We start from the raw sequence: 21903 nt of genomic DNA on the forward strand, positions 1-21903 counted from the left end.
AAAAAAAAAAAGGAAAACAGAAACCTTTCTTTTGGAGTCATATTCTTGTGCAAGGATGCAAATGATGTACATAATAAATAAATTATAAGCCATGTTAGTAATAAATTCAGGACAAATAATAAGCAAAGTAAAGAGAGAGTCAGGGTGGGGTGATCAGACTAGCTTCAGGAAACAGGTGACATTGAACAGAGCTTGAGAAGGTGCTGGAAGGATCAGTGGAGAAACTGAGGAAGCGCATTTTTAAGCAGAGTATGGCCATTGACAATCCCTGAAGCAGGAGCGTTCTTGGCATGGTCTAGAGGCAGCAAAGATGGCTGTATCTTCAGCAGTGTGAGGCAGGAGGAGCATTGGGTCTACTGAGACAATGAGGACTGCATCTAGGAGCCCTAGACCATGGTCAGGGTATTAGCTCTCCCTTTGACCGAAGTGCAGACCCGTTGGAAGGTGTTTGATTGATGAAATATATGTGGCCTGAGTTAGATTTTTAAGGAATTACCCTGGGTGCTATTTTGAAAATAAATTGTAAAGGGGCAAGGGCAGGAGAGAAAGTTGAGTTAGAAAACTCCTTTTCATGTCTAAGCTTTGATCTTCAGTAACCTCCAGTCCAGCACCCCCCACCCTTTTAATGACTGTTTCTGTCATTGCACAAAGTGAGCTCCGACCTGAGGTCAGCTTTTCTGAGACATTGCGAGGGTAGGGAAGTTGAGATGTGGATGCAAATCTGAAGTAACAAAAAGAAGTCATTCCTTGTCAGGCGTGATGGTGCACACATATAGTCTCAGTACTTGGAAGGCTGAGGCAGGAGGATTGTAGGTTTGTGGCCAGCTTCGGCAACTTAGTGAGACCCTCTTTCAAAGTAAAAAATTAAAAAGGCTGGGAGTATAATAGTACCTGCATTCAATTCCCAGTACACACACACACACACACACACACACACACACACACACACACGGGACAGAGACAGAGACAGAGAGAGACAGAGAAGCCAGGCTTCCTTTCCAGGAACTCAGATTCAATTAAAATACAGGATTATTAGGATCCAAAAGGAAAATAAGGAAGACTATAGCCTAAGACAAGAATCAAAGGGAGATCTTGCAAATACGCCTTCTCATTTGATTGCAAAGTACTGTTTGTCAGTGTGAGTGATAATCATCCTCAGACATCCCGAATGCCAAGCCCCTTGTCCTCTGTGTTGAATACATTGTCTCTCTGGGGGATGCCTTCCGTTCTGAGAGGATCTGAGGATCTTTGAACCTGTGACTGCCGGCCTCAGTTAATGGTGACCCTGATGGCTCTGAAGGGCAACTGTATCTGCTCAGAGAGCCGTCTTCCTAGACCAGAGGTGAAAGTTTAAACACACACCATCATGCTGAGAGCAGTAGGGGGAGTCTGTCCCAAACCTGAAAGTTGAATTCATTATTCCAGTCACACTGTTATTTCTTTGTGTAACATAGACATTTTCCTTGCTCTGTAATCTTCTGCGATGAAAAGGCCTTATAATCTCTCCGGGGTTTTCTCCTTTGTTGTGGTCCAACATATGTCATTCAGGAAATCTGACCCCGTGTGTTAGATGTTCTCTCATCGTGCACTGAATGGACTAAACAATGCAGAACGAGTCAGACAGGAGGTTCGATAGCTCCATGCGATGCGATGCAAAAGGTAGAAGCAGAGAGAACTGCATCTGATTAATCTGATCAGTGTGAACTTCGGCAAAAGGAAAACTCCCAAACATGCAGACGTAGCACCAGGCGTGGAGGAGAAAATGCAGAATAACAGAGAAAACAAAGGCTACTGTTGAAAGGGAGATTTTGCTACAATTTTGGGAACTCCATTTCTTCCCTGCTCCGAGGTAAATTGGATGAAATGCTAACACACCACGGGAAGCTATCACTCAGATTTGGCTGCTGATCGATTTTCTCATTTGATTTCTGAAGGAAACCACTGATGATGTTCCTGTTGAACGCTTATATGTTGATTGCTAAGTCATTTGTATTCATACTGAAAATGATATCTACTCTGCAAGGGGAAGTGACATGCCATCAGAAAGAAAAATAAAAGGACAAAGAGCTCAGTAATAACTATGTGGCGGCAGGAGATGGGGGAATGAATGGAAATGAACTAAGTTTCTGAGCGGTGGTTTGTTGACAGCACATCAGCCCCTCCTCGGCATGCTGCATGTGAGTGACCTGCCTCCTCCTCGGCGACATTCGTGGATCTGGTAGGTGTCCTCCGTCATGCCGCAAACAGCAAACTTTAGCCGACAGTTCAGCTGACGGAGCTGGGAGATGGTTTCATATTTAAACCACCGAACAAGAAATTTAAAATAGGCAAAATGCCAGGGGGAAATGTTATGCTGTGTAAAATGATGTGATTTTTCAGGAAAAGACTCTGAGTACATTCCTACATTAAAAGTTCTTTACTTTCTACTTTTTAAGATTTTTTTAGGAGCAGATAGTGAATTGAGTGGAATTTTTCTGTAAGAATAAATTATCTGTTTCAGGCCAGGATAAAATTTATGAATGATTTGTCTTGACTTGAAGTTGAAAATAAGACTGCATTGAAAAGGCTTTCCTCTGTTAAATTTTTTCAGAAAGAAATATAAGGTCATGCACAATTACTGCAAATTGGGAATATATTAAACCACTCCTAAATATATGTTTTGATGTGGTTAATGAAATAACTATTGGTTTATTTTTATTTTGGGGATTTTTATTTAAGCTCTAGGAGAAATTTTAAATACTTTGCATTACTGAAAATACTTGGGTTTTCTGTTAACTGTATATTCCTTTTGAGTGTTAATAAGGTAAGCATGACATTGTGTGTGAATGGGAAGCACAGATTTGTAGATTTGTGTGATTTTTATGTTGATTTATCTTTAATTGCATAGTCGTGTGTGTGTGTGTGTGTGTGTGTGTGTGTGTGTGTGTGTGCACAGCAACAAAGAGGAATCTGAATTTCTATATCAAACATGGGCATCATCTGTTTGATTGGGGTAACTTAACTTTGTAGCTGCTTTGACTGCCAGATTTTTGTAGAGGGCAGGAATTTCAGCTGACATAATTTTTGTTTGCACAGTGCCTAGCTCAGTGTTTCGGAAGTTCATTTAGTAAGTACTTTTGGTGGTGTTGATGAATAAATCAGAAAAAGAAAGTACTCCTACTTTCAAATTTTGAGCAAATTTAGTTCTCAGACATCAAAACACAATTTTTCCTGATCACATTTTCTTCTAGGGTCAACTGAAAATGTGGGGGGCATTTAAAAAAAGAAGTTTAGTATTTTTACTATTCCCTTCAAGCCTAGAATTCAAAAGGTATTTTAACTAATTGGCTAAGAAAAAAGAACTATTTTTCTCTCATTTTAATATATTTTCTATTGAAGATAGTCATAAACTTTAAGGGTGGGGAATTGATGTTCTGAGAAGAATAGAAGTTGGGGCAATTTCCTAAAACTGCACTTGGTTAGATGGTTAGGCAGGAGCTTGAGTATCTGTGATGTACAATTCATGTTATTATTTCTAAAAAGAGGACATATTAAGAAGGAGAAAAATGATATAAACTTATTTTGTCACCCTTTCAGAAGAATGAAATACCTATTGTTATCTTGCTGGACCTCTGGAATAACATTTGGGTGATGGAATATTATTTCAATAAACAAATACTACCCAGAGAACCAGATGGATACAGTTGAAAATTCCAGTTTCCAACTATATGAACTTAGGCGTATATGATAAACACCTAACATTGCGTACTGGCACAAATGAAGTGCTAAGTAAAAACTAAGTTCAAATTAACAACAAAAGAAAAATAACACTGGTATTGTTGTCTAATACTGGTGTTCAAATGAGATGTAAAGTTGTTAGCAGAATCCTTGGTCCAAAGGATCAACTCAACAAATATTAGCCTTCTGATTCCTTGTCTCTCCTCATTTACATTATCTGGAAGTTAGTGAGTGCTGTTAAAAGTCTAGATCTTTTGCCGGGCATGGTGGCACACACTTGTAATCCCCACTTTTGGGAGGTAGAGACAGGAGGATCGCACAGGTTCGAAGCCAGCCTCGCTGGTTTAAGAGACCCTGTTACAAAAAAAAAAAAATTATAAAATGGGTCTGGGAGTGTAGCCTGGAGGTAGAAGGGTTTCCAGGAACTCTAATACCACTAAAAAAAAAGGCTAGATCTTTTAAGTAATGATATGATCTTCAACTTTAAAATTTTTCACTTATTCAGCAAAATAATTGATTCATTCATCTTGCTAACAGCTATTTCTTAAGCACTTACTATGTACCAGGCACTATAGTAGGCTTCTGGAATCCAGAGTTGCATAACCATCAGATAGGGCACACTCACAAATAAATCAACAATTATAAATCCGGATTATAATAATATATGTGTGTGTATGATCTACTTTGGGAACATATATCTGATGAGGGCATAAAGAAGTGACCCCTAGTTAGAATTTTGATGAATAAATAGACCATAGCCAAATAGAAAATCAGAAGAAACATCTTCCAGGAATAATATAGCAATGTTTAATTCATGGGGGGGGATTATTGCTGTTTCTAGTCACAAGAAAAGAGATGGCTTGACTCAATGCTAAGAGATGGCTTGAGTCAATGCTAAAAAGGCAGAGAGAGCTGGATGGGTCTTTATAGTGGCTTCAATCTTAATTTGAAAGCTATGAGAGATGTGGAAGTTATCAAAGAAGGAAAGAACATGGCCCGTTGTGGGGCCAGCACAGAGGCAGTAGCTGGCTAGGGTAGTATCTATGGAAGAAAATGGTACTTCCAAAGAAGTAGTGCTGTATTCTGTTTTAGGAAAATTCATACAAGTGCTTCTGCTAAATCCACAACAGTCTGTGTGCATCTATCTATAATATCTGAGGTATCCTGAGTTGGCTCAGTGAATTCTTAATATGGTAATTTAGAAATGGTACATCACTAGTAGACTGCTAAATTTTAAGTGGTAAAATGTTTTCAAGTTACAGCAGTGAAAGGCTTGGAAATCTGTCTATGTATCCTTATAAGCCCTCTACTTGATGATTTATCCCTTTTTGTATAACTCCTGAGAGTTAAGTGTAAATTTTTTCCAGCTGAACTTATTTGACTTACATATTTTAACTTAATTTACATACAATTTTTCTATTGAACTACAGCTAAGAGTAAGTTCAGGTGAGAAAACAAAATTGAACTCTCCATTTTCAGTGACACCGACATCAATTAATTTTATGTAAACAATCGCTTAAATGCACTAAATTTTAAATGAATCCTGGGGAAAATCCTTCAGCGATAGCATTATTTTCACAGGAGCCGGGCGTGGTGGCGCACGCTTGTAATCCCCGCGCTTGGGAGGCGGAGACAGGAGGATTGCGCAGGTTCGAAGCCAGCTGCACTGGTTTAAGAGACCCTGTTTCCAAATAAAAAATTATAAAATTAGGTGTGGGGGTGTAACCCGGAGGTAGAAGGGTTTCCAGGAACCCCAGTACCCCCAAAAAAAAAATTATTATTTTCACAGTAAAGTCACTTCCCAATTTGTTAATTATATTGAATATATATATATATATATATATATATATATATATATATATATGATGGACATCTATATCTGTTTTGTACCACATGAGTCTCAAAAGCCTGACACACTTAGATTTAGTATATTTAGTTGGTAGGATTATTGGCTTAAGTTAGAACAATGTTAGCCACAATGACCATCACATTAGAAGCTAAGTTATAGATTTGTAAATATTGCCAGAAATCAGTAAATATTTATTTTTTGAACTAAGAAATCCATAGAGCCTGACAGAGTGTATTTGTCATTGCTAAACACTGAGCAGAAGCTAATGGGCAAGCTGTGCACGAGCCAATTTTAAAAGCCCTTAAGTTACAGTCTTGTATGCAGTACTGTTGGGAAGGGTACATATAATACCCTTTGAGATACTATATATATATATATATATATATATATATATATATATATATATATTAGCTCAGAAAGACCCCTTGCTTTAATTACCTAAGCCAGCATAAGGAAAAATTATGCATGAGATTGGTCTCCTGTGATGGACAAAGAAAAACAAAACAGTAAAATTTAACTATTTATAGCAATTTGAATACATTGTCTTTTACTGATCATCTCCGATATGTACAGAAAGCAGAAAATTATGTTTAAATCAACAATTTATTTATAGGTACCCAAGACTCTAAACAAATGTATTCATTTTTTTTATGTGACGTGGATTTTATCCTCCCTGCGAGACTTCAGCCAAATGGCACACAAGTAATATGAGAGAAATGCTTGTAATCCTGTTTTGATGAGGAAACATGTACATACTATTTGAAGAAGTCTATTTCTTTCCCCTTCCTATATTTAAGAGAATGCATACAACCTGTCCAAGCAGAACACGCCCGTCTAAGTCAAGCCATCTAGCATTCATGGCACACTTGCTGCGCTCTTCATGAAGCTTGCTAGATGCTGGGGTGGAAGCAAAGCAAGGGTGAATGCTCTTGCCTCCAATTGGGCAAGAAACTCTTCTCATGAGATTATTCCTTGAAAATTCATGAAGAGGTATTTTCCCCTAGGAGATAAAAGAGCAAGAAGGAACATATTCTTACTCAGTCTAAAAAGTACTTGGTACTTATAAGTTGGTTAAAGGCAGATGGCTCCAGCTATCAGTTCAACAGAAGACCTAAAATTATCCTGCAAGTTGATTACAGGAAGAGATGTTAGCTTGCTTCTTAGATCTACCTCCCTGTCAGAAATACAGCTTCCTCTTTCATTGCACAGTTAAGTCAACAAAGGCACGGTTCTGCAAGCTGAAGACAGACTGAAAAAAGTTCCCAAGATTGAAGATCAACGGGCAAAAGAAAAAAAAAAAGAGCTAATCTGACAGAAATATCTTGAGAGAGCCCTGCCTGCAAAACCACACATCAGACAGGCCTAGACTTTCTGCACCAGGGGTTGTAGGTTATTCCACCCTTGGACCATCCCCTGCCTTAAATGGTAGCTACCTAATGTAAGCCCATCAAAGTTAGTCAAATGGCTAAGACTCTCCTTCTAGAGCAGTTTTTCTTGTGATAATTCAAAGATTAAAAAAAAAAATGAACAGCTTAACTATATTCCTCAACTACATGGAACAGTGGTAGCACACACAAAATTTAGCATTTTGAAAGATAATCAAGTTATAAAATGAGTATTTCTGTCAAGGCTATTTGTGTCAGCTAATTAAAAGTTAGCTGTTGAATTCCCATGCCTGCTGAATCAGATTGTTTTTAGTAAAACAATGCTAGTTAATGTACCTCATGTAAAATACTTCTTTTTCAAGCAAAACATTTGTTAAGTTCTTGAATTAAGACTTTGGAGTAGATGGCATGCAAAGAAACACCCTAATCGTGGCTAACCTCACAATCTCTCTTTTCTTTACGGTTGGATTAAGCTACATTCATTCAGTAACTGAACATTATTGAGAATGCTCTGTGAGCATTATTCTATTATGCTCTGTGATCAGTGGCCCTGATAATACAATACTTAGTAAGAATCAGTGCTGGTCAGGTTCTGCCTAGGGGGAGCTCATCTTCTAGTAAAAGAATCAAGGACCTACCAACAGGAATCTGAGAAATACCATAAAAAAGCCACACACAAAGCTCTCCAGGCCCCAAAGAGCTATCACAGACTTCACAGAGGAGGCAAAATTTGACTTTGTTCTACCAGGATAACAGGGGAGGCATTCCAGACAGACAGAGACAAAAGCAAAGGAATGAAGACAAAAATAGGCATGACTGATCCAGAGGAAGATGGTGCCTACCGAGTGGCTGTGTGTAATTTCTGTCCCCACCTCTTCCTATTGTCACTGTAAAAAGAGGGAATGTAAATTCCATGAAGGCAGGGATTTTCCTCTGTCTTGTTATTTGCTATATCAATGTGATTAGAATAACATGTAGCAAGGCTGGGTGTGGTGGCGCACGCTTGTAATCCCCGCGCTTGGGAGGCGGAGACAGGAGGATCATGCAGGTTCGAAGCCAGCCACGCTGGCTTAAGAGACCCTGTCTCCAAATAAAAATATAAAAAATAGGTCTGGGAGTGCAGCCCGGAGGTAGAAGGGCTTCCAGGAACCCCAGTTCCAAAGAAGAAAGAAAGAAAGAAAGAAAGAAAGAAAGAAAGAAAGAAAGAAAGAAAGAAAGAAAGAAAGGAGTCAGTCCTGGTTTTGGCAGGCAGCATTGTCCAGGGAAAATTAAAAAAAAATTAGTCACATATTCAAAATCACTTTCTAAGATAAAAGGAAACAGTCTTAAAATTAGAGTTATAATTCACTATAAGCTTTCACTGAAATGGTTCCCATCCCAAGAAACAAAAGAAGACAATGAAGGAATAAATCATATATGCATCTCTTATTCTCTTATGTATTATTTGAAAAATCTCAGGATAGATTCTTTATTCTGAAATTACCATATAATGATTTTCCTTCTTTCCCCAACCAACAAAATAGATGAAAATGTATCATATGTTTAGAAACATATCTACCGTTGTGGTTTAGAATACTTTATATATACTAATTTATGCTTCATGAGAATCTATTACATAGGTACTCTTATCCCTGTATTAAAGATTAAAAACTGAAGCTTTCCCAATAAAAGTATAAAAGAACCCAAGGCTTACATGATATTAATTTTCCAGTTTTCACTGAGCTAATACTAAACAAAATCTGAATGAAAACTCACTTCTGAATGATTCTAAAACCTTTGCTCTGTCCATCGTGTGATAAATACAATTTGTGTAACTGTTGATTTTGTTGGTAATGGCTTTGAATTATTATTTAGAGTGTATGTATAAATACTTAAAATTTAATGAATATATTTAAATTTATTTGTGACCTTTCTGAACAGAAAAATGATATTTATTTTATAGTTTATTTAGGACTACATAACACTCTTGTCTAAAAACATTTTGATTGCTTATTAATGCAGCAGTCAAAAATTTTGTTGGCATTTTATATAATGAGCAAAAAAGAACCATGTAAAATATATGGTATCCTGAAACTGTTGTAAATAAGTTAAAGGCCCTCAAGAATCTTCCAATTAAAGCTGGATAATGATGCGTGTGTACTCAATATCTAGTCTCTACATGTCAATCATCTGTCAGAAAAGATCCACCTATACTTTTTATTGCTTTGATTAACTCATAGTCACTGATTCATTAGTGTTTGTCAATCTTACCTTGGGAACTCACCCAGCAAGCTTTTGTTCATATTAAAAACCATCATATGGCAAATAAGCAATGCCAGACTACATAGGCATCTGTGTATACATGGAGAGCAATGATCTCTTCCTCCTTTGTTTGTCAATGAACAATGTGGACTGTATAGGAGATGAATAGCCATAGCAGGTGATGGAGGTTAGGAACCAAAGACAGAAACAGAATTTACTTGGAGAAGGTCCAGTGGTATGGCAGAGACAGAGATTTGCCCATTGACAAAAAGTAAAGTTCTACATGGACTAATCAAACATCCAAATGTAATATAGGGAAATAAATGATGTTGGTGTGTATGAATAATATATATAAGCTAACCTGTTGCTCATCATTGCATCTCTAATGTCTGAAATGGCATACTTGTCAATCAATATCTGCTGAATGAATAAGATGTGACCCAGGACATGTAGGGCATTTGACTAAGTTGCCAACAAATAATTAATGAGCTGGCTATATGGACTGATACAGGCTCTCACTTCTGTCTTCAGGGAAATTCCAGATTGAGTTGGTAGAATCTATGTTTCTTAAAAGTGCAGGAGCCCCTTAGAATGTGTGGATTTTAAATGTGTTTCTCTGAAGCCAATTCGTGGAATCTAGTATTTCTTTTATGGCCCTAGAATCCATCTAATACCTATGTCATGGATGAAAACAAGGTGGGGGCAGTAGGGCAGAGAGAAATGGCATCTAAATTCTCATTCGGCCCACTAAAGATCCCATCCCTTTTTGACAGAAAAGTTTCTAAAACCTCTCTGATGAAGTAGACCAGCTGAAATCATAAATATGAATGTTCATTGATTTTCTTTAGCATTTTTCAAGAGCAGCTTGCCATTCTGTGCCTAGTTAGGAGAAATAAAAATGAATGGTCTCTGGTTGTTACTCTTTAGAACTCACAATCAAGTGGAGAGGAAGCAGACAGGTGAACAAATGCATGGAATGCGATCTGTTAACTGTCCCAGTAATTTATTTATAAGAATTAGAAGGTAAAGATGGAGGAGACAGACAAAAAAAAACGTGTATGTGAACAAGAAACAACACAGCAAGTTCAAAGATGAGAGATTGTGGAATGGGTCAATATTGAGTCATACAGAAAAACTGATAATAGAAAATTAATCAAACTGCATGTCATATTGGGTCTGTTGAGGTATGTTAGGAAGCAAAGACATTTTTCATCAAAACTTTGGGAAGTGAGCGCCATGGCCAGATTTATCATTTAAATGGGTGGTCATGCAGATAGAGCTGGAGACAGGAGGATTGCTTGGAATACTGTTGCAGTAACCCAAGAAAAAGATAACAATGACATGAACTAGGGCACTTATGGCCAGAAAAGAGAAAAACAATTTAAAAAGGGCAAAAGAGTTGAGATCCTCTGGGCTAGGTAAACACTTGGGCAGTTAGACTTGTGTATGATACTGGTAAGTTTTGATAGGCCACTAGCTGATAGAATAGATTTCCCACAGCTGGAAAAGAGCCTTACTTTGTTTCTTCTTGGTACTGGTAGTAGTGATTAGCTGCAGGAGGTAAGAGTGAGTCCCAAGTTGCTGGCTAGGTTTGCTCTGTGTGTGTGTGTGTGTGTGTGTGTGTGTGTGTGTGTGTGTGTGTGTGTGTCTGCATGCATGTGTGTGTTCCTATAATCTAGTACAGAACTTGGCACTGAAGCAAAATAGTACACATTCTTAAATAATCATCTAAAAATAATAACTAGCACATTTAGAGTGCCTCTGAGGTGTTTTATTCACGTGTCTTTTTTTTTTTTTTTGCAATACTAGGGATAGAATCTTGGGACATTCTAACTTCATGCTACACCTTTAACCCTATTTTTATTTATTTATTTATTTTCTGGAGGTACTGGGGGTGGAACCCAGGGTTTTTTTTTTTTTACCTCCGAGCTATACTCCCAGACCTATTTTATATTTTATTTGGAAACAGGGTCTCACTGAGTTGCTGAGAGCCTCACTAACTAAATAGCTGAGGCTGGTTTTGAACCTGTGTGATCCTCCTGTCTCAGCCTCCCAAACATGAGGGATTTCAAGCATGGGTCACCACGCCCAGCTTATTTTTTAGTCTTTATTTTGAAACAGGGTCTTACTGAGTTGCCAGGGACCTCACTAAGTAGCTGAGGCTGTCCGCAAATCGTGATTCGCCTGACTCAGCCTCCCAAATGTTGGGACTACAAGCGTGCGTCACCACGCACGTCTGGCATGTGTCTTTTATTTTATTCCCAACCAACGTGCATATGCGGAGTCATTCAAAGACATGTGTAGCTACAAAGAGGAGAAGCTGGGATACACACTCTTGTCTACCAGGCTTCAATGCCCATAATAATGCCCTTATGCTAAATAAAGCAATAATGAATCCAGTGGTGGTAGAAAATCTGGGCCTGGATCTGTTAGGAAGCTCAGCCTTATAAGTAATATACAGATATTTATACTTTAAACTGTGCCTTATTGTCCATTTTACAGCTAATTTTCATGGGATGGGGTGATAAAAGAAATGTATTGTTTAGTCCAAGTAATAAAGACCACTCTACCTTGGGTAAACATAACCAGATTGGCAGGCAATATGTTATTCTAAACTCTCAGTGATCACATTTAAACACATGTTCTCTTGTTTGCTCTTCACTGAATAACCAAGTCACTTTGTAATGACCTTTCATATTTTTGGAATCTCTTATTAAATTAGAGGAATGTACATCATATATAACACTAGTTGCTGTGATTAACATAGAGTGAGCTGACGGTGAGGCTCCGTGGCCAGTGGCTAATGCTGAAGAGTATCGTTTTCTATTTCTTGTCTTTGGCCAGTTAGACTTTCCAGACCTAAGTGGCTTTAGGTCATATTCAATTTGGCTCCACAACCTTGAGATTGATGCTTTCTCCCATATTATTACCCCTGTCTTCTCTCTATCCAGTTTTCATCTACTCCATCACCAGTATTTTATTTGCCATCAGACACTCCAGAAAGAAAAGGGAGGCGAGCTAGTAGTTGCTTCTGTATCCTTCCCTCTAGCAAGAATATTCTATGCCTAGCTCTCCTAGGTAACTTTAAAACAAACAAAAGAATCCATCTCAAGGGTGTTTATTAGATTTGCTATGACTAGCCTTGTATATTCTTAGTAGTTTAGAGTTACTGTCTTAAAAAAATTAGAGAAAAAAGAGACACCGTGGAGACCTTCTCTTTAAAACTATATAATTAGATTAAGTGCCACATCTTTCAGATTTCAATATGTTATTATATACTCAAGTCAAGTTAAGAAGAGAGCTTGAAAAATCAGTAAATAATATGTTGTATTTAACAAACAAAAAAAGCAGTTGGCTTTGCTTTCTTCTTTGGGGTTTTATTTTGAATGTTTTTGAAGAAATGTTAATTCACAGAATACTAGTTTCCTTCCTGTCAGTTGTCACAGGGTTTTTGTGGTGATGGTATTTTGTTTCCCAAACGATAGGAAAGCTATGCTGTATATGTACCTGTTTTTTATTAGACATTTGGACATTTCCTGGACACCAGTTAAAGTTTAGCAGCCAGCTTTTATTTGTAAAAGATAGTTTTGATTGTTTGGAATTTTTTATACAAAGTATGTGTAGAGAATGTGCTTTAATAATTTAATAAATGAACATTAAAGAAACTTGCTCCCATATTTAAATTAAATATTTTAGTAAGCATTCTCTTGCTTAATTCAGTTTTAATTGCATTATTAATTGTCATGAACAAAATATTCCTGGGGAAAAAAAAAATTAACCGATCCTCTAATTGCAGCTTTTACTGCTTTGAATGATAAAGCGCCTTTGATTTGGTGCTGAGCCAGGAGGGCTTGATTGATAATATCTGTCTCAGATGTCACCCTGGGAGAAAAGAATAAAACCTCAGTAGACTTGGTGCATTGCAGCTGTCTCCGCTGCTCCAATTTCTCTGTCCCATTGACGTCATTGGGAGGTTTCAAACCAGCCCAGGGTGTCTAGTAAACCTGCACGTAAATGAAAGGAAGAAACAGATAAACACTGATTCATAACCCAGCCCTCATTCCAAAGAGGTGGCTGCTCTTTTCTCTCAGACATGGGCAGATGTTTTCTCCTTCTTGCATTAAAGGAAAAAAAGGAGGGGGGGGGCAAGGAAGAAAGGAAGAAATATCATGGGTTATCCAGAAATGTGGGAAAGCCTCAGACAAGGAATGTGAATTGCGTAAGCCCTGCTGAAATCAGATATATCACAGTGAGCCACATTTGTCCAGGATTCTCAGATATCATAACCTGTATCCAGCTTGTCTGTAACATCAGGAGTCTCTGAAGCAAAAAGTGGCATGGGAAACAGCTTCCCCCTTGGAGATGGGGCTCTTCCAACTAGCCAAGGTCACTCCCAGCACGGTTTCCTCTTCTCCTCTCTTCATTTGCAACCAGTTGTCCTAAGTACAGGGCTCCGGAGACAATGAATGAGAGCACCACAGAGTAAGGTTGCAGTATTTTTCAGGAAAAAAAATTTTTATTTGTTTTAGAGATGCATTAAAAAATAATCTGAAGCTTTTTGATCACCTTAATACATTGAGTACATGATAAACTTTAAAACTCAAAATATCTTACCATAGAGAACTTTGTCTAAATCCTGTCACATAGCATATTAGTGATTTGGCTAAACATTAATGTTAAAATTTGTCCAAATGCTATATTTTTGTGCCCTGGACAATTTGGCTGCAGGGGGAAAAGAATGAAGTCCGTCCCCTTTTCCTCATTTTCCACCAGGAATAGTAGGGGAAGACAATGACCACAGAGCTTTTATTTCTTATTCATGAAACAAGCTCTATGGTATGCAATTCAGACACAAGTGAACCTTCATAACACTTCAAAGCTAACAGAGCAGTATTGCTTTCATTTTCCTAGTTAAGCTTGATAGACAGGACTATAAGGTAGATAACTTAATTATCACCAGTTTAGCTTGATAGATGGGACCATAAGGTAGATAAATTAATTATCACCAGTTTTTTCAACACTGTGACCTTCCCTTTAGAATTACTTCAATCTAGTAGAAATGTCCTGGGTATTTATTGCATGTAGTAGGTACTTTAGGGTAAAAGAAAAGACAGACATAATTGTACATAAGAGGCTTAGTGAGCTGAGAATAAGATGTGGATCTACACATAACTATATCACAAGGTGCATATGACAAAAGTGACGGCATTTGACAGTAGATCTTCAATGAAAGATAATTTCAAAGAAATATTTAAGGACTGATGATATTTCATTAAGTAAAGGTGATGGTGGGGCTTATCATGAGCCAAGGGAACCACATGAATGGAATGAAATAGACAATAGTCTGAGGGGTGGCAGCAAAGACACCAGGAATGTTGTTTTAAAACTGAAATCCATGCCGGGCGTGGTGGCGCACGCTTGTAATCCCCGCGCTTGGGAGGCGGAGACAGGAGGATCGCGCAGGTTTGAAGCCAGCCGCGCTGGCGTAAGAGACCCTGTTTCAAAAATATAAAATAGGTCTGGGAGCGTAGCCCGGAGGTAGAAGGGCTTCCAGGAACCCCAGTACCACCAAAAAAAAAAAAAAAAAAAAAAAAAAAAAACTGAAATCCATGATCTAGTAAAAAAGATAGCCTAGGGCCATTAGTGGCAATTATTAAATGCCAAAGTAAGGAGTTTCTGATAATAAGGGGACATTAATGTTTAAATGGTTTAAGCTAGGGAATTAAACAAACCTGTGCTTTAGTAAAATAGGTTTAGCAGCCATGTATACGGTGCATGAGAGACAAGACAAGATAGCTCATGGTGCCAGTTAGGAAATCTATAAATCTCGGGGGGAGATTTCAGGAAACAATAAATTGGATTATAGGAATCCACGTACTTACTGCATGCATTTATCAAGCATCGACTGGGTATCAGTTACTCTTCCAAGTCTGAGAATGTAGCAATAACAGTCTGGCTGAACTCTCTGCCTTCATAGCTCTCTCATTCGCTACAGCAAGAAAGGAGGCAAGCCAGGTGTGGTGGTGCACGCTTGTAATCTCAATCCTTGGAAGGCTAAAACAGGAGGATCGTAGGTTTGTGGCCAGCCTCAGCTACTTAGTGAGGCCCTTTGCAACTCAGTGAGACTCTTGTTTCAAAATGAAGAATAAAAAAATAAGGCTGGGGATAGAGCTCAGAGATAGAATGCCCCTGGATTCCAATCCCAGTACCGCAGAATGAAATAAAAGAATAAAAAAATAGGGCTGGGGATGTAGCTCAGAGGTAGAATACCACACCCCTGGGGTCAATCTCCAGTACCACAAAAAAAAAAAAGAAGAAAAGAAAAGAAAAGAAAAGAAAAGAAAAAAGAAAAGAAAAGAAAAAGAGGCCAATTCACCCAGTGCTGAGGGGCAGAATTAATAGCATTAATAAGTGGTTCTGAATGGAAAAAGATTCTGAGCTTATTGGGGAATTTCTCTGCTTGAGAGAACATGCCCCAACACTTTTGAGCTGAAATGCACGTCCTCTGTAGCTGGCCCGCTCTGGGTGCTTCAGCAGTACTTCACATGGTACCTTGAGCTCAGCTAGGAGGAAGCATAGAAGCATGTTCTCAGAGGCAGGTAGTGCTATACAAACACCATCATTACTAGCTGAGGATGGTTGTTTCTAAAGTATTCTTAGTGTAACTGTATCTCAGAGTGTTAATCTCATAAAGTGTTTTCCCTTTCACTTGACATTTGAAAACGACAAGTTGAGATATATGTATCTTCATTAGTTGTTTTCAAATGGTCTCAGGAAAGTTATTTCAAAAGAATGCTGATTGGAACTATGCTAAAGTAGTATATAGTATAAAAATGATTCTATGAGGTGCCCCTATACTTATGTCTAGAGTTCCTGTACCTAATGGAGAAGGGATTCAGCGCTGCACAAACAGGCCTATGTGTTGGTACATTTGCTGAGCTATAAGCATCTAATGTTTTAAACACCTAACCATCTTATTATTAATATTATGATTAATATGAATGGTTTATTACAGATAGTGCAGATGGAGTTTCTTGTATATCCTCTAGTCCACAAATCTCAGAACTTATTTGAAAGGCTAATCTGTTAGTTGTGTTATTAAAGCTATTTTTACCACTTACATTTAAAAATTAGGAGAATTTATAATCTCACTTCGCATCCAAATAAATGTGAGTCACATAATCAAATTATTATCTAGTCAATAGAATCCCTGCAGATATCAGTAATGTCTCTCATTTTGTGTCTGTCTTTTGTCAAGTTAAGAATGATAAATCTCATGTAGGCAGAAAAGGAGAATTGAGAACATTATTTAAATAATTGTCTTTGAGAAGTTGTTTCAATAAAAATAAGGTGATAGTTGGGCATGGTGGCACATGCTTGTAATCCCAGCATTTGGGAGGCTGAGACAGGAGGGTTGCGCAGGTTCAAAGCCAGCCTCAGCTACTTAGTGAGGCCATTTGCAACTCAGTGAGACCTTGTTTCAAAATAAAGAATAAAAACAAAATAGGGCTGGGAGTGTCACTCAGAGGTAGAATGCCCCTGGGTTCCATCCCCGGTACCGCAAAAAAAAAAAAAAGAAATTTAAAAATAAAAATAAGGTGATAATAAAATGACCTCCTTGCATTGATAATGATCCTCCAATTCCCCTCCTGCACAAATTAGACCTTGACTGAAAAGTGCTTACTCAGCACATACTTACTACATGTATTCTTATGTATGGGGCTTGGGGCCCTAAGTCTCTTTCTCCTCCTTTCCCCTGTATGGAAGCTTCTTGGGATTCTCCCTGCCCAAATGAATGAAAATGAGTTGATCAGCAACCTCCTTCTGTCAGTACAATTTCAGGTGAGTAATCATAATCCCTTGTTTTTATTTTGCTTGGAGTTGAGATCCCATTGAACAATTCATGATTTCCAACAAGTCTTTCCCAATGCCAAAAGCACCCTTGCCCCTTCTCTTCTAGTTCTCTCTGTGGACTGTCTTCACTAATTGATTCTCCATACTATATTTATCTGTTTACATGATTCTTCCACTTTGGGGCCATGAAATTCTTAAAGAATATGATTATTTCTTTTTGTCTGTGTGTGGTCCTGGGGATGGAACCCAGAAGCATTCTACCGCTGAGCTATACTCCCAGCCCTATTTTTTATTCTTTATTTTGAAATAGAGTCTCACTGAGTTGCAAAGGGCCTCACTAAGTAGCTGAGGCTGGCTGCAAATCACCATTCTCCTGGCCCAGCCTCCCAAATACTAGGATTACAAGCGTGCACCACCATGCCCGGCTTTCTTTCATATTTAGACCCACAACACCTAGAAGAATTGACAATGGCGATAAGGCTTTCACAGCTTCAAGAATTGTTATCCTCAGAGACAGCCTTTGTTTCCTTGATGCCTAATAGAAGGCTGCATCTCTCATTATCTCTTTGGTAACTTTCTGAGTGTTTTAGATTATGAGGAGAGTGACAATAGCAGCTACAGCAACTACAGACTGAGCAATTTGTGCTCGCCCTGCTCGCGCCAAGCACCTGACATCTGATGATACTTCACTCCGTCTGGGTAAATTTACATTCAAGTCCTCATTTTGCAGGTGATAAAAGAAAAAGGCTAAGTCACCTGCCTCAAGTCACAGAGATACTAAGCCTTGAGAAAGTCAAGGTCAACCCAAGTCTTTTTCTGCCTCTAAAGCCTCCCTTTGTGAACAGTTATGAGAAATTGGCAAGTTGGCATATAACGAGCCTATTAGAGAGATATGGATTCTGTTTTACAGATGACTGGAATCTGCAGTCACATAGTCATGGAATAACTATTGTGTATGTCTTTTAGTGGCAAAGGGCAACTTTATAGTATGGAGAGAGAGTCAGGGTTGTTGTTGTTGTTGCTGCTGCTGTTATTGCTGTTGCAGTACTGGAGATGGAACCCAGAGGCATTCTACCTCCAAATGCCCCCAGACCTCTTTTTTATTCTTTATTTTGAAACAGTGTCTCACTAAGTTGTGAAGAGCCTTGTTCAGTAGCTGAGGCTGGCCATGCACCTGTCTCAGCCTCCCAAGTACTGGGATTACATGCGTGTGCCACCACTCCCTGCGAGAGTCGAGAGTCGGAGGTTTCTACAAGGAATTTCACGTTTTTTGTCTAAACTTTTAAACATCTGTATATATTTTGAAACATGATTATTTTTAAAAATTGCCTTTCCTTGGGGTTTTTAAAATGAAAAGTCTGTTATATGAAATAATCGCTGTACAGGGAGCTAGAGGACTTCAATTCTAATCTCACCGGTATTTATGAAGCTGTATGAGTCTGCTTAATTCCTTATTCTTCCTGAACCTACTTATTGTCAGATTGTTCACAGAATTAGACACTGGGTTCACTATGCCCCTTTACTGCCTAGCTCGTTGCTGTTTTTCTCTCGCTTCTAAGCCACTTCTGAAGACCAGTATCCATTTAGCTTAGTGAGAAAAAGCCTAAAATTTGTGCGGGTACTTGCAAGGGGATATTTTTATCTAAAAGCTTTAAAATAGCAATTTCCATGGTTTCTCCATGGTTTAGAATTATTATGAAACTTAATGAGTGAAAGGGACAATTTAAAAAAAAAGTTAGTAATTCCTCATATTTGGTCTTTTAACCTTTAGGGAAAAAAATGGCAAAGACACCTTTAAACTGGTTGTAGCTGACCTTTGGAGAAAAACCATAAACTAAGGTTATTGCCTCTATAGAATGCTTATGTAGAACAACTACCAAAGCAAAAGGGAGTCCTTAGATACACTATGAAAAATGTTTTTAGTAGCTGAAATCATCATAGTGATAGAGCCAGTGAGCTAAAAGGAAACTTGGGAAGCCATCTAGTCCACCTTTACTGCCTGAGGCCATGTCACATTTAAAAACCATAAAAGAAGATGTGTGTGTGTGTGTGTGTGTGTGTGTGTGTGTGTGTGTGTGTCTGTCTGTCTGAGAGAGAGAGAGAGAGAGAGAGAGAGAGAGAGACTCCAGAACTTTCCTTAGTATTTTGTTCTACTAACTGACATCTCACTTGTCAGCAAATTATTTTTCAGAGCTAACCTAAATTTCAGGGTTTTAGTTTGAACTCATTTTTCTCTGTCCTTAGAGGAGAAAAAAAACAGCTGATACAATAACTCTTTATTTACATGGTGACTGTCATCAAAATAATATGATTCGACTCTCACCCTAAAGCCAAATTCTTCAATCTTTTATTTCTTTTTGTCTAACCCTATTATAACCTTTATAAAAATTTTTGTAGGTGTGGTCCTCCTCAAGTCTTCATCTTCACATATAATAGCATAAATAGCTATTATTCCTTATGAATTGAATTATCAAAACATGTGAATGTATTGTTTCTATGAATATAATAATTTAAATTCTGTTTCTATTTAAGGACCTAAGTTTTAGCATGTATGCCTCCACCATCTTGTACTCCATTAAGATGTATGACTACAATGCACCAATAAAAAGTTAAAAAAAGAATAAAACTAGAAAAAAGGAAACATAACTTTTCCTTTTACCCACAGAAATGCATAACATTATATTGATAGAAATAAAGATAATAAAGGTGTACTTTCCTTAAAAATTCCAAATCTATAAAAATCATGAACTAAAACCTAATAAATTAAGGGAAATAATTACAATATGCCTATGACTGCTTTCCTCTAAATTTCTACTCCTATCCTAAGCAGAAGCTCACATAGGAAGACAAAAATAACTCTGGGCACCAAACAATTTCAGTTTCAGCTCTGGATATAAATGGACTCAATGAACAAGTACATTCTTATTTCTAAACTTTATTTACCTACTACCTTACAGAAGATAGTGATAGTAATAATAGTGAGTTCTATGAGGTCAAGGGCAATTTTTAAATTTTTCTATCTCTATGGCCTATCCCAATTTATAACATAGATTAATATATACTTGGTGTTTGAATATTACTGAAGGAAGGTAAATTAAATGAGAAGATATATCTGAAAGTATTTATCCAACTGTTGAACTCTATGTTAGTCACTACCATTGATAACTGTGAGAGTCATTTTTAATTGTGAATTTAAAATAACTTTACACCAAACTTTGATTTGCACTTGTCTTTCCAGAAATAGTTTGGTTATACATTTGTTGCATGTTTTGTCAAATGTTATCTAAAAATGAGTTTCCTAAAATGAATAATCAGCGGTGCAAAGCTTACTGCTTATTCTCTTCTGATGAGCCATCTAAGATTAACAAGTGGACTCAGATGTGACTAAAGTGACCTCTGAAGCCCATCAAAAGTCACCCAGACCCCAAAGGAACAGACCTACTCTGAAAACTTTATACTTTTCCAGGGCATCCATGTTCTTATATACATTTCCCTATGTGGAAGAGAAAACCAGTGACATCTTCAATGAATAAAAGCATCAAAAGGTTTAAATAACTGGGCTTTATTTATTAACAACATGTCTCAAAGGAATCTTTTAAGTACTTGACCTTCTTTTATGGGAACACTGCTAAAGGGCCAAAGGGAAAATTCAGGAAATTTTTTATGTCAGGGACTTAAAAAACAGTGTTAATGAATAAAATTGTAGATCTTTTGAAAGAGCCTTTCCTCTCTTTTTACTTGGTTTATAAACATCTGGTTCAAGGACCGTGAGCTTTGGAGTCAAAGTGGTTCAGGTTGAGATCCTGGCTCTGCCATTCAAGAAGACCCTTCTGAAAATTGCTCATCCTCTGTGACCTTAACTTCCTCCTCTGTAAAGTGGGAAACCTGATAAACTAGCTCCTAAGATTCCTGGCACTATTGGATTCTTGGTAGTTTGAGCAGAGTTCTGCTCAAACTCTTGGTCAATTTATTACCTCCTCCACCTTCTGCTCTCCATCCTTCTGCCTGCATTGCTAGTGAGAGTTGGCTGGCTAATATAATTTACAGAAGTCTTATGTTTGATGGACTTAAGAGACCCCTGTGAGAAGGAACTGAAACTCTTTGATAGAACATTTTATTGAGTTTCTTTCCAAGAGTGATATTGATTGCTCGATAATGACACAAGGCTATAAACCTCTGAGAATGTTTTGCTCTTTGAGGAATAAATTAAGAAAGGAAAAAACATAGCTTTAAAAGTGAAAATTGATTACAGCCTGCCAAAGCCAAATAGGATGAAAAAAGAATTCTACTCAGGGAAATGGGAACCCTGAGTTCAGGCTCCCAAATTTAGATAAACTTGGGCAAGTCACTCTTTCTTTTCTGGACCATATTTACTTCATCTGAAAAGTAAGAAAATGAGGTGCTAGGCCTTTTCTTGCATCAACAGTCTATAGCACCAAGACATAGACAATTGTTATTCTCCCAAACAGATGGTATCCTAGGACATAGAAGGGCTCAGTGCCTCACCTTGCAATGCTGTGGAGGCTTCTGACATTGAGAACTTCTGCAGAGGAATGTGATCCTTAGACCAGCATACCTCTGTAAGGAAAAAAACAGTTGTCCTAGTGTGAACAAGACAGTTCTGGAGGTACCTTTGATATCCTACTCCGTATTTTTGATGAAGATTTGGCTAACTTCATTGGTGAGAATGTTTGTCACTATAGAAAGTAAAAAGAACAACATAAATCAAACAGAAAGTAAGCATACCTAAATAAAGAAGTATAGAAACAGGAATCAAGGATAAAAAATAATAATAAAAAGGGAATGAAAACCATAGCAATTTGAAATCAGGCCAATAATTGACTTTGCTAAATCAGA

General features: G+C 37.8%; 1 protein-coding gene across 4 annotated transcripts in view; it reads left to right on the top strand.

Annotated features, from left to right (window-relative positions):
* The window catches only part of PDE4B (phosphodiesterase 4B), a gene marked incomplete at both ends in the record, with an annotated part of 454207 nt that overhangs the window by 246823 nt on the left and 185481 nt on the right, over nucleotides 1-21903 (top strand). Inside the window, one exon of one of the 4 annotated variants that reach the window (XM_080690740.1) lies at nucleotides 2169-2218. The exons of the other annotated variants lie outside the window; for them this stretch is intronic. Coding sequence (XP_080546866.1) covers nucleotides 2169-2218 — 50 coding nt within the window. Of the gene's footprint in view, nucleotides 1-2168; nucleotides 2219-21903 lie in introns of those variants that run through there. 4 annotated transcript variants of the gene reach the window in all.

Source organism: Muscardinus avellanarius, assembly GCF_963383645.1.
Source record: "Muscardinus avellanarius genome assembly, chromosome: 3".
In the NCBI taxonomy this organism is placed as follows: domain Eukaryota; kingdom Metazoa; phylum Chordata; class Mammalia; order Rodentia; family Gliridae; genus Muscardinus; species Muscardinus avellanarius.